General features: G+C 44.6%; 1 protein-coding gene across 14 annotated transcripts in view; it reads right to left on the reverse strand.

Annotated features, from left to right (window-relative positions):
• The window catches only part of PHF20 (PHD finger protein 20), a 125518-nt gene that overhangs the window by 66540 nt on the left and 39908 nt on the right, over positions 1–19070 (reverse strand). For all 14 annotated transcript variants that reach the window (XM_077251887.1, XM_077251885.1, XM_077251882.1 and 11 more), the window contains exons 2-9: positions 12578–12694; positions 12304–12475; positions 11479–11563; positions 11221–11300; positions 10329–10704; positions 7509–7613; positions 6801–7013; positions 6153–6356 (exon numbers count right to left, since the gene is read on the reverse strand). In XM_077251887.1, coding sequence (XP_077108002.1) covers positions 6153–6356; positions 6801–7013; positions 7509–7613; positions 10329–10704; positions 11221–11300; positions 11479–11563; positions 12304–12475; positions 12578–12660 — 1318 coding nt within the window. In that variant the 5' untranslated portion in view covers positions 12661–12694. The remainder of the gene's footprint in view (positions 1–6152; positions 6357–6800; positions 7014–7508; positions 7614–10328; positions 10705–11220; positions 11301–11478; positions 11564–12303; positions 12476–12577; positions 12695–19070) is intronic.

Below are 19070 nucleotides of genomic sequence, written 5' to 3' on the forward strand. Positions count from 1 at the left end.
ATTCTCTGGTGCTGGCGGATCCTCACAGCACAGTGTGCACAGTCCGGATTCTCTGGAGCTGGCGGATCCTCACAGCATAGTGTGCACAGTCCGGATTCTCTGGAGCTGGCAGATGCTCACAGCGCAGTGTGCACAGTCTGGATTCTCTGGTGCTGGCGGATCCTCACAGCATAGTGTGCACAGTCCGGATTCTCTGGAGCTGGCAGATGCTCACAGCACAGTGTGCACAGTCCGGATTTTCTGGAGCTGGCAGATGCTCACAGCGCAGTGTGCACAGTCCGGATTCTCTGGAGCTGGCAGATGCTCACAGCACAGTGTGCACAGTCCGGATTTTCTGGAGCTGGCAGATGCTCACAGCGCAGTGTGCACAGTCCAGATTCTCTGGAGCTGGCAGATGCTCACAGCGCAGTGTGCACAGTCCGGATTCTCTGGAGCTGGCGGATGCTCACAGCACAGTGTGCACAGTCCGGATTCTCTGGAGCTGGCGGATGCTCACAGCGCAGTGTGCACAGTCTGGATTCTCTGGTGCTGGCGGATCCTCACAGCATAGTGTGCACAGTCCGGATTCTCTGGAGCTGGCAGATGCTCACAGCACAGTGTGCACAGTCCGGATTCTCTGGAGCTGGCAGATGCTCACAGCACAGTGTGCACAGTCCGGATTTTCTGGAGCTGGCAGATGCTCACAGCGCAGTGTGCACAGTCCAGATTCTCTGGAGCTGGCAGATGCTCACAGCGCAGTGTGCACAGTCCGGATTCTCTGGAGCTGGCGGATGCTCACAGCACAGTGTGCACAGTCCGGATTCTCTGGAGCTGGCGGATGCTCACAGCACAGTGTGCACAGTCCGGATTCTCTGGTGCTGGTGAATCCCCAGCGCACGCTGTGAGGATTTACAAGTCTGCAGTCACATAGGACGACAGTAAACTTGAACCCCAAGCTTGAACAACCGCTTTAAAGAAGCACTCCAGTTAATTTTTTTTACCCCCTAAACCTTAACATTAGTTTAGTGTCAGTGTGTTAATATACTCACAAAATGTAAATTGATGGAGCACCAGAACATGGCTCCAGGAACTTTCATTGTAAAAGAGCCTTGTGGCTCACACGTAAGCCGGAATGTCTGAAATCGCCATCACGTGACACCGAAGAGGAGTGGGACAGTGCCGAATACAGAAGATGGAGTTTGCTCAGTATATTAACACAGTGACACTACAGTAGCATTTACAGTTTTATGGACTTAATAGAATGAAAAACATGAGTGCTTCTTTAAGAACACATGTTCAAATAACAAAATATACTCAACAGCTAAAATGGCTGTATCCATATCTCACACTCACTGCAATGGAGGGAGACCTGGAAAGTGTGGCAACTTCTATGCAAGATCACTGGATGGCTACGTAGTATTACATACCAGAACACATATAAGGCTAAAGTTCACATTCGCGTTCGGGGGCTTTGTGGAGGGCTGCATACGTCCTCTGTTAAGCCCCGCCTACTCCTTCATGCATCCTGCGTACCTATCTTTAACATTTGGTATGCAGGACATGCGGATGTATGCGGATGCGTTGTTTTGAGGCGCCTGCCGACCGCACGGGAACACAAGTTGCATTTTGTGCGGACGGCGGGCACGTCAAAATGACACATCCGCATCATGTCCTGCATACCCAATGTTAAAGATAGGTACGCAGGACGCATGCAAAAGTATGCGGAAGTAAACGGGGCTTAACGGATAACGTACACAGCCCTCCGCAAAGCCCCCAAACGCAAATGTGAACCCGGCCTAAAAGGGAACCTGTCACCAGGACGGACGCTGTTAACCTGCAGATTAACCCCATATCTACAGGTTAACAGCCTTATGATGCTGTCTAGTGCCTCCACGCAGTGGGAGAATTTTTTTTTCTCCCCGCCAGCATTTGGTATTCAGTCATAGGGGCGGAGTGGTGCCGGTTCAGTGACTGCTCTGAATACACAGAACGCACCCTGTAACTGCGCCCCCGGCCCCGACTGAAAGCGTAGCCCCAATGTACGGCCGGTGTCAGTCAGGGTCGGGGGCGCAGTTACAGCGGCTGTTCTGTGTACTCAGAGGTCACTGAACCGGCGTCGCCCCGCCTCCATGACTGAAAACCGAATGCTGACGGGGAGAATAAAGATAATTTTCTCCCAGCTGAATTCGGCTGCGTGCAGGCACCGGACAGCATCATAACGGTGTTAACCTGCAGATTAACCCCATATATGCTGGTTAACAGCATTCCTGGCAACAGGTTCCCTTTAAAAGGGGTCAGGTAAATTTTGGACACAATTTAACTTTCCCTAAATTCATGCATTTTGGGCCAAAAATTCATTCTCACAATTGGGTTTGATTAAAAATGCTGCCGTTTTGCTTTTACAGGCTTGGTTTCCCAGCACATTCAACAACGTAGTCTGTGGTCATAAATCGGCAAAGAACGCTGAAGGCGGCAGATAAGAGTTCTTTCCTCTTAGGTAGAACAAGCTCACTGACTGATTCTCAGGTAAAGAGGTCAGCCATTTTCTCTCATTCGTGCAGCTTTCCTCACATACTGACCAGCACTTCTGTCCATACAATGGCTGCTGATGGAGGAGCAGTGACGTGACATCTCCATCAGCCTCCTCCAATTGTAAAACACCTCACATGGGAAAGCTGCTTCTCCACTGGAGGAGGCATATGGACAGATCTGGTGACATGACCCTCCTCCAGCGGCCTTTGTATGGACAGAAGAGTCCTGGTAAGTGTGTGAGGAAAGCTGCACTAACAAGAGAAAAAGGCTGACCTCTAAGGCTACTTTCAAACTAGCGTCGTGCACTGCACGTCGCAATGCGACGTGGCGGCGCACCGACGCAAACTGTGAAAGCGCCGCACAACGGGGGCAGCGGATGCAGTTTTACAACGCATCCGCTGCCCCATTGTGATGTGCGGGGAGGCGGGGGCGGACTTCCGGCCGTGCATGCGCGGTCGGAAATGCTGCACACGACGCACGAAAAAACGTTACAAGCAACGTTTTTTGGTGGCGACAGTCCGACGCAACCGTTGCACGACGGTTGCGACGTGTGGCAATGCTTCGCACTGCGTCGCTAATAAAAGTCTATGGAGAAAAAACGCATCCTGCAAGCAATTTTGCAGGATGCGTTTTTTCTGTAAAACGACGCATAACGACGTGCAGTGCACGACGCTAGTGTGAAAGAGGCCTAACCCAGTATTTGTCAGTAAGCTCGTTATCACAGTCTAACAGGAGATCTTGGACCTCATTTATGTGTTTTTCTGAGCTCCCGTCAGCTGATATATGACCACAGACTACATTTATGAATGTGATTGGGAACAAAAAACAAAACAAAAAAAAAAGCCTGTAAAAGCAAAAATGTGCACACTGATCAAAACAAGGTGTAAAAATAATATCTAGACCAAAATACAAGAAAAAAAAAAAATCCCCAAAAGATGGCCAACCATTTAGCAGGCATTATCTATTTCTTGGAAAACCCTCTCTAACATCACCTACACCTTAGTGGCTACAGGAAGCAAATGTAATTATAATCTCCCTGTAGCTTCCAGTCATGGGGTGGTACAAGGGGCTTTAACAGTCACCACTCACTACACAGTGATCACGGCTGTAATTACTCCCAATGTATATGTCCAGAGTGGGTTGTCGATCAATATACCAAGGAGCAATTACAGCCGTGATCACTGTGCAATGAGCTGATAGTTCTCAATGACTGGAAGCAAGCGGCTACAAATACATTTTCTCCCTGTAGTTGCTCCAGTAAGGCAACCAGGCAGGACTTTAAATGCCAATTACTTGAAGATTAACACTGCATGTGCAGGTACATTTTTTATGATATGACAAGTTCGCTTTAATAAACTAAAATGTGCATAAAAAGTACCGACATACACATGAAAAATATATCCATTAAACCAGTTTCCATGGAATGTAATGAAAAAAAACAAACAAAAAAACAAAACAAAAAACCAAGAGTAAGTCCAAATATGCCCAATGTTAATTAAAAGGTGAAGTTCCCATAAAAAAGCATGAAATTAAAAACTAAAAAAAAGTGTAATTTTAAATAGTTTCCAAAGTTATTTTAATCTTTAATGCAATACAAGGAAGATACGAACAAATAAACTAGTTAAGGCTAGGTTCACACTTGCGATATGGCTTCTGGTTTTGTGCTCCATTATAGGAGCAGAAAACAGATCAATTACATGACAGACCCTTTGACTACAAAAATGGGGACCACTGAATTTACAGAGGTGGTCTAATTTTAAATGGGAAAAAATAAAAACAAAATATGCTGCACTTTTTTCTTGTTAAAATCACAGAACCTGTGAAAGATCCAGGAGGCTTCAACTCTGTGTGAACAAAGCCGAAGGTGGAATATTTATACAGGTTTTAAACTCCATTACATTTTCTAATACTTTACTATTTAAATTGATTCAAATAGTTACCAAAATCCTCATCTTCCCTGGTTATTACATAAAGCGTAGCCAACAAAACTGGGTAGAGAAATGTGTAATTCATGCTTAGTAAGGAAATGTGAGACCCCAAATATACCGTGTACAATGGAGGCACTCGCTGTTCCATAGTAAGAGCAGTAACAGGCAATTAGTAAAGAAGTCAAGCATGGGGGAGGTGGGCCAAAATCGAGAATTTCTTTAACAACCTAAAGAGTACCCATCACCAGACTGGGACTGTCCTTTTTGTTTAAAAAGCCTCAGATGTTGATTTTTAAAAAATTTTCAAGTTGCTCTCATAAAAAGCTCTAATGTCCAGCGAAAGGACCTGAATAGCCACCAAAGTCAGACATGAACTTGTGGGTTGTGGGATCCTGGAAAGCAGAGAGGTATCCCACATCTCCGTGCAGTGAAACCTCACTCTTTGCACTAGCACAGCACCCGCTGGGTAAAGCACGCAGCAGCGCTGGGTTAGTGCACAGAGCAACATCTTGTCACTTTACTGCAAGAGGGGCCACAGAGGGTTGTGGGATCCCGCTCTGCATTCTTAAGTCTCACAAGCCGAAAGTTTGGACCCAACTTTTGCTAGAAAGTCAGGCTTTTTCAGGGGACAATAGAGTTACTTTTGACACTTACGTAATTTAATGACCAATCTGGGACGCAGCCCCAGACTGGTGACAACTAATATTTAAATGGAGTTATATGCCATCACTTCCTCAGAGTTGGGGATTTCAATTACAGAGAAGAAAATTCCGATAATGAGAAGGCTGCGACATACATATTCCCAACTGTGTGCAAGAGAAAAGAAATGCTGTGGTCCCATTAGGATATTAAAGGTGGTGGAGCGTGCCAACGATCATACTAATATATCGCATCCTAGCAATGGGCCAAGTCCTACGCACCATTGATAAATTCTGTGCTTGCTCGGTAGAGCCCTCCCACTGATTCCAAAAAAACGTACAATATCAGAGCATCCTGAGGCACCAGAGGATTATCCTTAGAAACTTCTGAAATCTTTATATCCGAATTTAAAAAAAAAAAAAATCACAATAATAGAAGGACATGGCAACGTTTCGGCCATGTCTGGAACTTCTCAAGCCTCAAAACACGGCTGTCAGGATGTATTTTGAGGCTTGAAAAGGCCAGATAAGGCCAAAACATTGCATTGCTTTCCTATGACTTTTTTTTTTATATTCTGGAATAAAGATCTATCCTCTGGTGCCACGTGAGTCTTGGATATCCTGGCAATGTCATAACATTCAGAAATGGAAATGTCCTTTCAATGGCAATATGGCTGACACCACCAAACTCACAATGCACGAAACTAATGTCATGCTAGACATAAATGGTGGCAGATTACTGAAAGGACTGAAGCCCTCCCTTACCCCTTCATGCAGGCTGGCATTTCGGATATGGCAGAGGTCATGCTGTATAGCTGTGCCAAGCAAGTAAAATAGGCTACGAAACTGCTAGTAACAAGGAGATACTAGGGCTTAAAAAAAAAAAAAAAAAAAGCACAAAAATGTGCTGTCCGTACATCCGGTAAAGAAAAGCCGCAGACACATCACGAGGACATTGTGCAAATCAGGTTAACAGAAGCAGACACAGACCTGTATTCTTCACGCTAGGCTTGTCTTTATAGTACATACACACTCCACAAAATTACTGCCATTACAGAATACATTACATATTCACCTGATAGGGTGGTGATCATCTGAATTTCATTTGGTCCAGAAAGGTTATTCTCATGGCCATCAGTTTTGATGTCTGTGAGACCTGACTCCTCCTCGGCCGCCGCAGGCTTGACAACATCCTCTAAAGGCAGCGGCAATCCTTTCACTTCAGGGGGTTCAGGTTTCACATGCTCCACAGGTGTGCAGTCCTCTGTTGTCAGTTTAGCTGAACGCGGTGTGGAGGACAGATACAGAAAATTACATTCAGCTTACACGGTATACAGAAAATTCACATACTTCAAATTCCGAAAATGTACTGAAAAAAATTAAAATGTTACGACTAGTGATGAGCGAATATACTCGTTGCTCGGGTCTTCCGAGCATGCTCGGGTGGTCTCCGAGTATTTGTAAGTGCTTGGAGATTTAGTTCTCGTCGCTGCAAGCTGAATGATTTACAGCTGCTAGACAGCTTGATTGCATGTGGGGATTCCCTAACAACCAGGCAACCACTACATGTACTCAGGTTGTCTAGCAGCTGTAAATCATTCAGCTTGCAGCGACGAGAACTAAATCTCCGAACACTAACAAATGCCGGGAGACCACTCGAACGTGCTCGGGAAAGCCCGAAAACGAGTATACTCACACATCACTAGTTACGACACCAACATACCATCTGGCTCCACGGATGGACCATTCTGATGCACCAATTCCAAGTCCGGTGCAGATTCTGCTTTCAAATCCACAACACTAAGGTCTTCCTGACTTCTGCTGGGCGACAGCTGCACCGGTTTAGGATCCTTTTCACTCTCCTCATCCACACACTGCTGTTCTCCGTCAGACACATTTTCAGTTTTTGTAGATGTAGCAGCAGCAACGCTCTTTCCTACATTAAAAAAAAAAAAAAAAAATTAAACTAAATAAATGGACATAATTTAACAGATTAGAATGGTCTAACATAAGTGGCATGGTACTGGGAAGGGGAGTATTACTACTTTTGCTAGTATAGACAATTGTAGTCAGTTCGTATTTCAATGGGTTTATAATAGGAATTATACAAGTTTTAATACAGTAATTCTTTGGATGTCTGTGCACTGCTAGTTAACAGGGATGCCATAAATATTTGATAGATGAGGGATCCAAGGAGAGAGACCTCCAGTTGTCTGTTCTGCTGTAGAAGCCGGAAGTTAATTAAATAGGGGTAGAGATAGAAGAACGGTCGCAACGGACCTGATGAGGCTAGTGTTTGTACATGGATTTTCAAGGTACTTACACCAGACTCTTCAGGTCACAGATATATTTAACAATATATACAGTTGTCGGACAGTTTCTTTACTATGTGAAATATCTGCACAGATACAAGCATGTTAGGCGTACTAACTTTTTTCCAGGCGTGGACGCTTGCTGCTATGAGTTTCTGATGCAATGGAGATCTTCCTTCTTCTGAGTTCTAAGGTCACTGGTTGAAGAGTTTGCAAACCTGAGTCTGTCAAAAATATGTTAACAATTAAGCATTTTAACATGTAAGCTCCATACATAAAATTTGACCAATATTGGCAGGAACGGTCGACCAATTAACATACAGTGCCTTGCGAAAGTATTCGGCCCCCTGGAACTTTTCAACCTTTTCCCACATATCATGCTTCAAACATAGATACCAAATGTAAATTTTTGGTGAAGAATCAACAAGTGGAACACAATTGTTAAGTTGAACGGAATTTATTGGTTATTTAAAATTTTTGTGGAAATTCAAAAACTGAAAAGTGGGGCGTGCAAAATTATTCGGCCCCTTTAACTTAATACTTTGTTGCTCCACCTTTGCTGCGATTACAGCTGCAAGTCGCTTGGGGTAGGTCTCTATCAGTTTTGTACATCGAGAGACTGAAATTCGTGCCCATTCTTCCTTTGCAAACAGCTCGAGCTCAGTGAGGTTTGATGGAGATCGTTTGTGAACAGCAGTTTTCAGCTCTTTCCACAGATTCTCGATTGGATTAAGGTCTGGACTTTGACTTGGCCATTCTAACACCTGGATTCGGTTATTTGTGAACCATTCCATTGTAGATTTTGCTTTATGTTTGGGATCATTGTCTTGATGGAAGACAAATCTGTCAAAAAAAAAACCACCATAAGAGGAAAAACCTCCACTATTCTAGACAAAAAAACACCAGTACACAGGCAGAGATGCTTACCTGTCCAGGGCCTCCAAACAAACAATTGCACTAACCAAGGTGCAGAGGACCCAAATAAAGATGGCATATACATCCATCTTTCTTTGGGTCCGCTGCACCTTGGTTAGTGCAATTGTTTGGAGGTCCTGGACAGGTAAGCATCTCTGCCTGTGTACTGGTGTTTTTAAGACAAATCTCTGTCCCAGTCTCAGGTCTTTTGCAGACTCCAACAGGTTTTCTTCAAGAATGGTCCTGTATTTGGCTCCATCCACCTTCCCATCAATTTTGACCATCTTCCCTGTCTGTGCTGAAGAAAAGCAGGTCCAAACCAGGATGCTGCCACCACGTTTGACAGTGGGGATGGTGTGTTCAGGGTGATGAGCTGTGTTGCCTTTATGCCAAACATATCGTTTGGCTTTGTTGCCAAAAAGTTCGATTTTGGTTTCATCTGACCAGAGTACCTTCTTCCACATGTTTGGTGTGTCTCCCAGGTGGATTGTTGCAAACTTTAAATGACACTTTTTATGGATATCTTGGACAAATTACTTTCTTTTTGCCACTCTTCCATAAAGGCCAGATTTCTGCAGTGTACGACTGATTGTTGTCCTATGGACAGGCTGTCCCACCTCAGCTGTAGATCTCTGCAGTTCATCCAGAGTGATCATGGGCCTCTTGGCTGCATCTCTGATCAGTCTTCTAGTTTTCTTGTGTGAGATGAAACTTTAGAGGGACGGCCGGGTCTTGGTAGATTTGCAGTGGTATGATGCTCCTTCCATTTCATCACTTGGACAGTGCTCCTTGGGATGTTTAAAGTTTTGGAAATCATTTTGTATCCAAATCTGGCTTTAAACTTCTCCACAACAGTATCACGGAGCTGCCTGTTGTGTTCCTTGGTCTTCATGATGCTCTCTGTGCTTCAAACAGAACCCTGAGACTATCACAGAGCAGGTGCATTTATACGGAGACTTGATTACACACAGGTGGATTATATTTATCATCATTAGGCATTTAGGACAACATTGGATCATTCAGAGATCCACAATGAAGTTCTGGAGTGAGTTTGCTGCACTGAAAGTAAAGGGGCCGAATAATAATAATAAATAATTTTATTTATATAGCGCCAACATAATACGCAGTGCTTTACAAATTATAGAGGGGACTTGTACAGACAATAGACATTACAGCAAAACAGAAATCACAGTTCAAAATAGATACCAGGAGGAATGAGGGCCCTGCTCGCAAGCTTACAAACTATGAGGAAAAGGGGAGACACGAGAGGTGGATGGTAACAATTGCTTTAGTTATTTGGACCAGCCATAGTGTAAGGCTCGGGTGTTCATGTAAAGCTGCATGAACCAGTTAACTGCCTAAGTATGTAGCAGTACAGACACAGAGCTATTAACTGCATAAAATGTATGAGAACATGAAAATAATATTGCACACCCCACTTTTCAGTTTTTGAATTTCCACAAAAATGTAAAATAACCAATAAATTTCGTTCAACTTCACAATTGTCTTCCACCTGTTGATTTGTTTCCAAAACCGTACATTTGGTATCTTTATGTTTGAAGCATGATATGCGGGAAAATGTTGAAAAGTTCCAGGGGACCGAATACTTTCGCAAGGCACTGTACATGGGGGACGCTCGACAAAAAGATTGGGCGGTTTGAAATCAAAAGTCTGATCCTTTAGTTCGGGAAAAAGCTGCAGGCAGTGCTGTCTGGCAGCAACTTAGGCCCCTTCTCTTCATACAAGACACATGTACGCTCTTGTAAGCAGGGTGTGCATGTGTATGGAGAGGGTCAGGAAGAGCGGGGGTCGGGAGAACACACTGACTCCGGCTCAGAAAACTGTAGCCCGATTTACATATTCACAAAAAAGAAAATTAAAAACAAGCCACATATCTATTCAATTTAAGAAAATGTCTTCGTAAACTGATGATCCTGTGGTTTTAGCCATTCAGATTGCTCAAAGCTCCAACCTGACGCCAGCCTCCATCTCCCACAGGAGCCATGCTCTCCCCTGTAACCTACCAGATGTTAGAGAGGATGAACGATCACGTTTTCTCCTCCGGTCTCCATTTTCATGTGGTACTTTCAAGCTGTCGTTTTGCCCGCTCCGCTCCTCCAGGCGGGTCTCTGCAGAGGAATCCCTTTCATTCTCAGATATATTTTCCTTGTCCTCCTTCTCATTTTTTACTGCAGGAGCTTTGCCCTTTTCGCAGGGCACAGGTTTCTTATCTTTGTGCGCCTGCCCGGCTTTCTTATCTGGAGTCTGCGTCTTCTCTTTCTCTATGGTGGTGGTGTTCTCGGAACTTTTCCTCTGCTCCCGAAATTTCCCTCTTTGTTTATCGGAGGGTGACGTGCTTTCGGTGGGCCGCTCTCGGTGCTTCGATCGAGCAGCATTCGCCTATAAGGAAGTGCCCAGTTAGTACAGACAGCTTTAATGCTGGAAGCTGACAAATCCTACAGTGTATATGAAAACACTAGCACCATATGGCGTCGTCCTGATGACGTGGACATGAACCTTTTGCTATACGTTGCTCCTCAAATGTAAAAGAGTAACATGATGGCCTGTAGGCTCAATCACTAAAGGCTAGGAATATTGCATAGGTTAGGATTAGAATGACGCTTCGTCTTCAGGGATCTCATTTAGCTAAGTGACTTCACTAATGCAAAGCAGTGCAGCAATTATGTCCTCTAGTGCAACATCACTTCCCGCTTTCCATTCAATATCAAGAGACTAGCTCCATGCTTAAAGGGGTATGCCACAGGTTATGCCATAAATGTCCCGTAAATCCAGGGGGATCCCACTGGTTGTAGCCAGATCACAAAAAGAACATGAAACATGGCTGCATGTGTGTGGCTATAAGTGTGGGAGAACATGACCAATATAGAATTATGACGAGTCACGAAAGAGGCTTACCTGATCTTTGGAAAAGGCTTTCACGTGAATATTTTTAACTGTCTGAATAACACCATCAAAAAACTTTACAGTGTAAGTGCCTGAAATATAGAGAGGGAACAGTATAATAAGCTACATGAATAAATCACCTAAAAACTGCAGAAATTTCAGGGCTTTTAGCTCACATGTACACACTATACAGACATTTATATTGTACATACGGGAGACAATATGTCAGTTATGGTCTGGATTATCCAGGGTTTAATTGTAAATGCTTACCGTCTTTGTTGACAGATGTTATTTTTGCTGGATAAAATCGGCAATCTGACCAACAAGCCAAAACTTGTTCATTTACACGAAAAACCTACAAATAAAAACATTAACAGCCTGAGAATTTTCTCCCCCACATCTGAGAAAAATGGGTCACATGGTGATCAAACTCTGATCCGAGTGTGCTTAGCATAACCAGCCCGATTCTCTCGGATGAGAGAAATTACACTGGTGTGACCCCAGCCTCAATGCGAGGTGCATACAAACCACCAATGCTCTGTATGCCAGAGACTTAAGAATGGACACGGGGTTGGCAAGTAAATGGCAGATTATTTAACAAACTGCACACAAAGGTTTTCCCAAAACTGGAAAATCCCTTTAAAATGACCCACTAGGACCAGGGTTGTGGAGTTGGAGTCGTAGTCAGTATCCATTTTGGTGGAGTCTGTATAAAATAGACCGACTCCAACAATATATAATAAATTGGGTGCTGTAATACAATACAGTATGTGCTGGAAATGTTTACATTAGAATAAGTGAAAGTTCTGAAATGGCCTATAAATGTCTGTTCTGTTCCCGATCTAAGGATCTCAGCTTTTAGTGGAGATGAATCTGTGCTGCACTTTATACACATGCTCAGTAGTGACCAGTGCTGTGGAGCCGAAGTTTGGCTTACAGATTACACAGCCCTGACTAGGGGTAAGGCCAAACTGTATCCTTTATTTTGAGAAAAGTTTTCCTCATTTAGTATTAACCATCAAAAAGGACAAGAGCAAAAATAAACTTTAATAATGTAAAAAATAAATATAATCTAAAAACATAAAATATAATTACCGTCGTGGGCTCATCTTCCACCAAGCCTTCCCTTCTTAGCTGGATCTTTTCTAAAGGACGAAGGTAAGGGCTGTCCCAGCAAAACCATTCATCGTATCTGTGATTCCACCGTTTAAAATGGATCAACACTTTACCTTCTTCATAATCGATTTCCTCAATGTGGGCGGCATACCTGGAAGCATCACATGTAAAAAAAAAAAAAAAAAAAACCCGTTATGTCAATGCAATAGTCAAAAATCCTGGCGATTCAGGCAGATTATCGGGTACAGCATACCATTTCTTCAGTCGATCACGTGCTTCCAGCTGTGCTCCAACTTCAAAGGTTATTCCTCTACGGTTGGGTGGGTGCTTCGTCATCGTACACACCAACCTTTACTAAAGCCATTCAAGCCTATTTAAAACAAAACACTAGTTTATGTCAGGGGTCTGCTCTACCTCCATGTACCCGAGAAGGGCAAACAGATTTGTGAAAATATCAAACTAGCTATTTAGCAGCGGAGTATACCAGGCTCTGCCCCAGACTGGGGTTAAATGGAATCTGTCACCAGGTTTTCGTTACTGCATCCGACAGCATATTGTAGGGGCAGAGACCCGGATTCTAGTGATGTATCACTTACTGATCTGCATCTTGTATGTTTTTTATTTATAAAATCACACAGTTTTCACTGCTGCAGATCTTCAAAATCTGATTTGAGCCCTGTATAGCCCTGCCCACACCACTGATTGGGAACTTTGTGCACAGAAAGCCGACAGTGGTGGGGGAGATGTAGATTGTCAAAGCTACAGCAAGCAGCCTGCCTAATAAGTGACATCGCTGGAATCAGGGTCTCTGTTTCTACATCATGCTGCTCTCAGAATCTGTCACCAGGTTTTTGCCACCTAATCTATTTAAACTACTAATCAAAAGGGTTAGAATCTCATTGGTCATACATTAGTGGACACACACATTATACAAAGATTGGCCAAACACTAACACTAAAGGGGACTGGCTACCAGGACAGAAAAACTTAAAAACTGAAACGGTCAGATGATTTATTATGTCTAAACCACTGGCAGAATGAATCACAGACCAGCTTTGTTATTGCAAATATGTATGCTTTATTCTGAAGAACTGTGGGGTTTCAGAGAAAATATACAGGTCAGGGACTAGGCTGTCTAACTCACTGTGTGTAAGAGCAGAGACCCGTCAATCTAGCCGAATGAAGTAGGAAATATGACAGGCTCCCTTTAAGGTTTGGAGAATGTACTTTGATAGAAAAAAAAAATTATATACCGTATATACTTGAGTATAAGCCGACCCGAGTATAAGCCGACCCCCCTAATTTTGCAACAAAAAACTGGGAAAACTTATTGACTCGAGTATAAGCCTAGGGTGAAAAATGCAGCAGCTACTGGTAAATATCAAAAATAGATACCAATAAAAGTAAAATTAATTGAGACATCAGTAGGTTATGTGTTTTTGAATATCCATATTGAATCAGGAGCCCCATATAATGCTCCAAGCAGTTCATGATGGCCCCCATAAGACGCTCCATATTAAAATACTAAAGGTGGCCCGATTCTAACTCATCGGGTATTCTAGAATATGCATGTCCACGTAGTATATTGCCCAGTCACGTAGTATATTGCCCAGTCACGTAGTATAATGCTCCATGCAGTTATGGCCCCATAGATGCCCCATATAATGCTCCATGCAGTAATGGCCCCATAGATGCTCCATATAATGCTCCATGCAGTTATGGCCCCATAGATGCTCCATATAATGCTCCATGCAGTTATGGCCCCATAGATGCTCCATATAATGCTCCATGCAGTTATGGCCCCATAGATGCTCCATATAATGCTCCATGCAGTTATGGCCCCATAGATGCTCCATATAATGCTCCATGCAGTTATGGCCCCATAGATGCTCCATATAATGCTCCATGCAGTTATGGCCCCATAGATGCCCCATATAATGCTCCATGCAGTTATGGCCCCATAGATGCCCCATATAATGCTCCATGCAGTTATGGCCCCATAGATGCCCCATATAATGCTCCATGCAGTTATGGCCCCATAGATGCTCCATACAATGCTCCATGCAGTTCTTTATGGCCCCATAGACGCTCCATACAGCATTGTGCCACATGTAATGCTGCTGCAATCAAAAAAAAAAAAAATCACATACTCCCCTCTCGTCGCTGCTCCTCAGCGTCCCGTCTCTCCGCACTGACTGTTCAGGCAGAGGGCGGCGCGCACACTAATACGTCATTGCGCCCTCTGACCTGCACAGTCACTGCAAGAGGACGGGAAGACAGAGCGGCGCCCGGCGGATGGAACGCAGACAGGTGAATATGAAATACTTACCTGCGCCTGGCGCTGTCCCATGGTACCGCAGCTTCTTCGCGCCTGCGCGAGAAGGACCTGCCATGACGTACGGGTCACATGACCGTGACGTCATGGCAGGTCCTTCTCGCGCAGGGCCTGTGATGATGTCGCGGTCACATGACCGTGACGTCATGGCAGGTCCTTCTCGCGCAGGGCCTGTGATGATGTCGCGGTCACATGACCGTGACGTCATGGCAGGTCCTTCTCGCACAGGGCCTGTGATGACGTCGCGGTCACATGACCGTGACGTCATGGCAGGTCCTTCGTACATACCATCCTTGCCACTGGAACCTGCCGGCGGAAGGGGAGTATATAATGATTTTATTTTTTTTTATTATTATTTTTTAACATTAGATATTTTTTTTACTATTGACGCTGCATAGGCAGCATCAATAGTAAAAACTTGGTCACACAGGGTTAATAGCGGCATAACGCGGTCCGTTACCGCTGGCATTAACCCTGTGTGAGCGGTGACTGCGGGGAGTATGGAGCGGGCGCCAGGCACTGACTGCAGGGAAGTAGGGAGGGACTAATCGGACTGTGGCCGTCGCTGATTAGTCGCGGCTGCCATGACAGGCAGCTGGCGAGACCAATCAGCGACTTGGATTCCATGACAGACAGAGGCCGCGACCAATGAATATCCGTGACAGACAGACAGAAGGACAGACAGACAGACGGAAGTGACCCTTAGACAATTATATAGTAGGATGCCCCATATAGTTCTTTATGGCCCCATAAGATGCTCCATATACAAATATGCCCCATATAATGCTCCATGCAGCTCTTTATGGCCCCATATAATGCTCTATGCAGTTCTTTATGGCCCCATATAATGCTCCATGCAGTTCTTTATGGCCCCATAGATGCCCCATATAATGCTCCATGCAGTTCTTTATGGCCCCATAGATGCCCCATATAATGCTCCATGCAGTTCTTTATGGCCCCATAGATGGCCCATATATTGCTCCATGCAGTTCTTTATGGCCCCATAGATGCCCCATATAATGCTCCATACAGTTCTTTATGGCCCCTTAAGATGCTGCATATACAAATATGCCCCATATAATGCTCCATGCAGTTCTTTATGGCCCCATAGATGCTCCATATAATGCTCCATGCAGTTCTTTATGGCCCCATAGATGCCCCATATAATGCGCCATGCAGTTCTTTATGGCCCCATAGATGCTCCATATAATGCTCCATGCAGTTCTTTATGGCCCCAAAGATGCCCCATATAATGCGCCATGCAGTTCTTTATGGCCCCATAGATGCCCCATATAATGCTCCATACAGTTCTTTATGGCCCCATAAGATGCTCCATATACAAATATGCCCCATATAATGCTCCATGCAGTTCTTTATGGCCCCATAGATGCCCTATATAATGCTCCATGCAGTTCTTTATGGCCCCATATAATGCTCCATGCAGTTCATTATGGCCCCATAGACGCCCCATATAACATTGTGCCACATGTAATGCTGCTGCACTAAAAAAATAAAATAAATAAATAATAAAAAAAATTACATACTCACCTCTCGTCACTGCTCCTCAGCGTCCCGTCTCTCTGCACTGACTGTTCAGCCTGTCAGATGGGCAGAGGAGGGACAGCCAGTTCACAGCTCAGTTGATTTTATACGTATCCTAGTCTTTAATGACACACCTGACACTGGCTTTAAAAAAAAAATAAATAAAAAAATCCATGCAGGGGTATGCATACACCGCATCTCTCTGGTGGGCGAACTCCAAAGTTTTTAAGATGTCTTCAATAAACAGACTAGAACCTCTGCTGCAGATAGTTAACATGATTCAGCTTGTAAACCCGCGAGTTTGAGCACCGTTAAATAGAAGCACAGTAACCATGGGATTTCTATAAATGCGCCCAAAACGCTGCGCTTCCTGTTCGTGGGCACATACCCTTAGGATTCGTTCACATCTGCGTATAAAATCAGCAAGTGCAATGTGAGGAGGTGCAAATGCAATTCAATGGGTGCAAGAGGAGAGGGCAAAAAAAAAAAACGAAAAAAAAAAAAAAACAGCACAGACCATGCATGTGCTTTATGATTTTTAAGCACCAGTCTCATAGGAAACGTGACATTTCATCAGCAGAGTACAGTAAGTTCACTGCGTCAATTGTCGGAATAGGATAGAAAGGTCACAGATACATAATTAGTGCAGTGCATATATAGCTTACTGTACATGTATTTCGCTAAAAGAAAAAAATAGCATGGGATCCCTCTTATTTTTATTAACCAGCTGAGGGAAAGCAGGTAGCCGACAGCTGGTCTTAATTGTCTGTCAAGGGGCAATAAACATGGAACTTCCCTGGCACTAACTTCTCTAGCTGCGAAATTATATATATATATATATATATATATATATATATATATACACACATACATACATACTGCTCAAAAAAATAAAGGGAGCACTTAAACAGAATATAACTCCAAGTAAAACAAACTTCTGTGAAATCAAACTGTCCACTTAGGAAGCAACACTGACAATCAATTTCACATGCTGTTGTGTAAATGGAATAGACAACAGATGGAAATTATTGGCAATCATCAAGACACACTCAATAAAGGAGGGGTTCTGCAGGTGGGGACCACAGACCACATCTCAATACCAATGCTTTCTTGCTGATGTTTTGTTTGTTGATTGTGCTTTCACACTCGTGGTAGCACGAGACAGACTCTACAATCCACACAAGTGGCTCAGGTAGTGCAGCTCACCCAGGATAGCACATCAATGCGAGCTGTGGTGAGGTTTGCTGTTTGTCAGCGTAGTGTCCAGAGGCGCTACGAGACAGGCCAGTACACCAGGAGACATGGAGAGGGCCGTAGGAGGGCAACAACCCAGCAGCAGGACCGCTACCTCAGCCTTTGTGCAAGGAGGAGCACTGCCAGAGCCCTGCAAAATTACCTCCAGCAGGCCACAGATGTGCATGTGTCTGCAGAAACCAACTTCATGAGGATGGTCAGAGTGCCCGACGTCCACAGATGGGGGTTGTGCTCACAGCCCAACACCATGCAGCAGGATACTTGGCATTTGCCACAGAACAAATTTGCCACTGTGCTCTTCACAGATGAAAGCAGGTTCACACTGAGCACATGTGACAGACGTGACAGAGTCTGGAAATGCCTGCAACATCATTCAGCATGACCGGTTTGGCAGTGGGTCAGTAATGGTGTGCGGTGACATTTCTTTGGAGGGCCACACAGCCCTCCATGTGCTCACCAGAGGTTGCCGGACTGTCGTTAGGTACCGAAATGAGATCCTCAGACCCCTTGTGAGACCATATGCTGGTGCGGTTGGCCCTGGGTTCCTCCTAATGCAGGACAATGCCAGACCTCATGTGGCTGGAGTGTGTCAGCAGTTACTGAAAGATGAAGGCATTGAAGCTATGGACTGGCCCGCCCTTTCCCCAGACCTGAATCCGATTTAACACATCTGGGATATCATGTCTCGTACCATCCACCAATGTCACGTTGCACCACAGACTGTCCAGGAGTTGGCGTATGCTTTAGTCCAGGTCTGGGAGGAGATCCCTCAGGAGACCATCCGCCACCTCATCATGAGCAGGTGTTTTAGGGCGGTCATACAGGCACGTGGAGGCCACACACACTACTGAGCATCATTTCTGTGTTTTGAGGCATTTCCACTGAAGTTGGATCAGCCTGTAATTTGATTTTCTACTTTGATTTTGAGTATCGTTCCAAATCCAGGCCTCCATTGGTTAATAAATTTGATTTCCATTGATTGTGTGATTTTGTTGTCAGCACATTCAACTTTGTACAGAACAAAGTATTCAATGAGAACATTTCATTAACCCCTTCCCGACCTGTGACAGCGTATGCGTCATGAAAGTCGGTGCCAATCCGACCTGTGACGCATATGCTGTGTCACAGAATGATCGCGTCCCTGCAGGCCGGGTGAAAGGGTTAACTGTAATTTCACCTGACCTGCAGGGACAGGGGGGAGTGGTACTTCAGCCCAGGGCTACGTGGCCCCCCATGGCTACGATCGCTGATTGGCTGTTGAAAGTGGCGTTTCACTATCAATCAGAGCAATCGGAAAAAAATTTCATCAATGAAAATTGGTGAAATATTACAATCCAGCCATGGCCGATGCTGCAATATCATCGGCCATGGCTGGAGACAGCGATCTGCCCTCGCCACCGTCCTGTGCTCCGCTCCCCTCCGTCCTCCTATCCGCTCCCCCCGCAGTCCGATCTCACCCCCCCATATTTACCAACCTCCGGTGTCCGTCAGTCTTCTGCATGGGCGCCGCCATCTTCCAAAATTTATTAGAGTAATATTATAAGACCTCGGGACATAAAGCAAATTATAAAATAGACTAGATCACAATTATTCTTATAAAAGGATAATTACCCTCA

Source organism: Ranitomeya variabilis, chromosome 4, assembly GCF_051348905.1.
Source record: "Ranitomeya variabilis isolate aRanVar5 chromosome 4, aRanVar5.hap1, whole genome shotgun sequence".
Classification (NCBI taxonomy): domain Eukaryota; kingdom Metazoa; phylum Chordata; class Amphibia; order Anura; family Dendrobatidae; genus Ranitomeya; species Ranitomeya variabilis.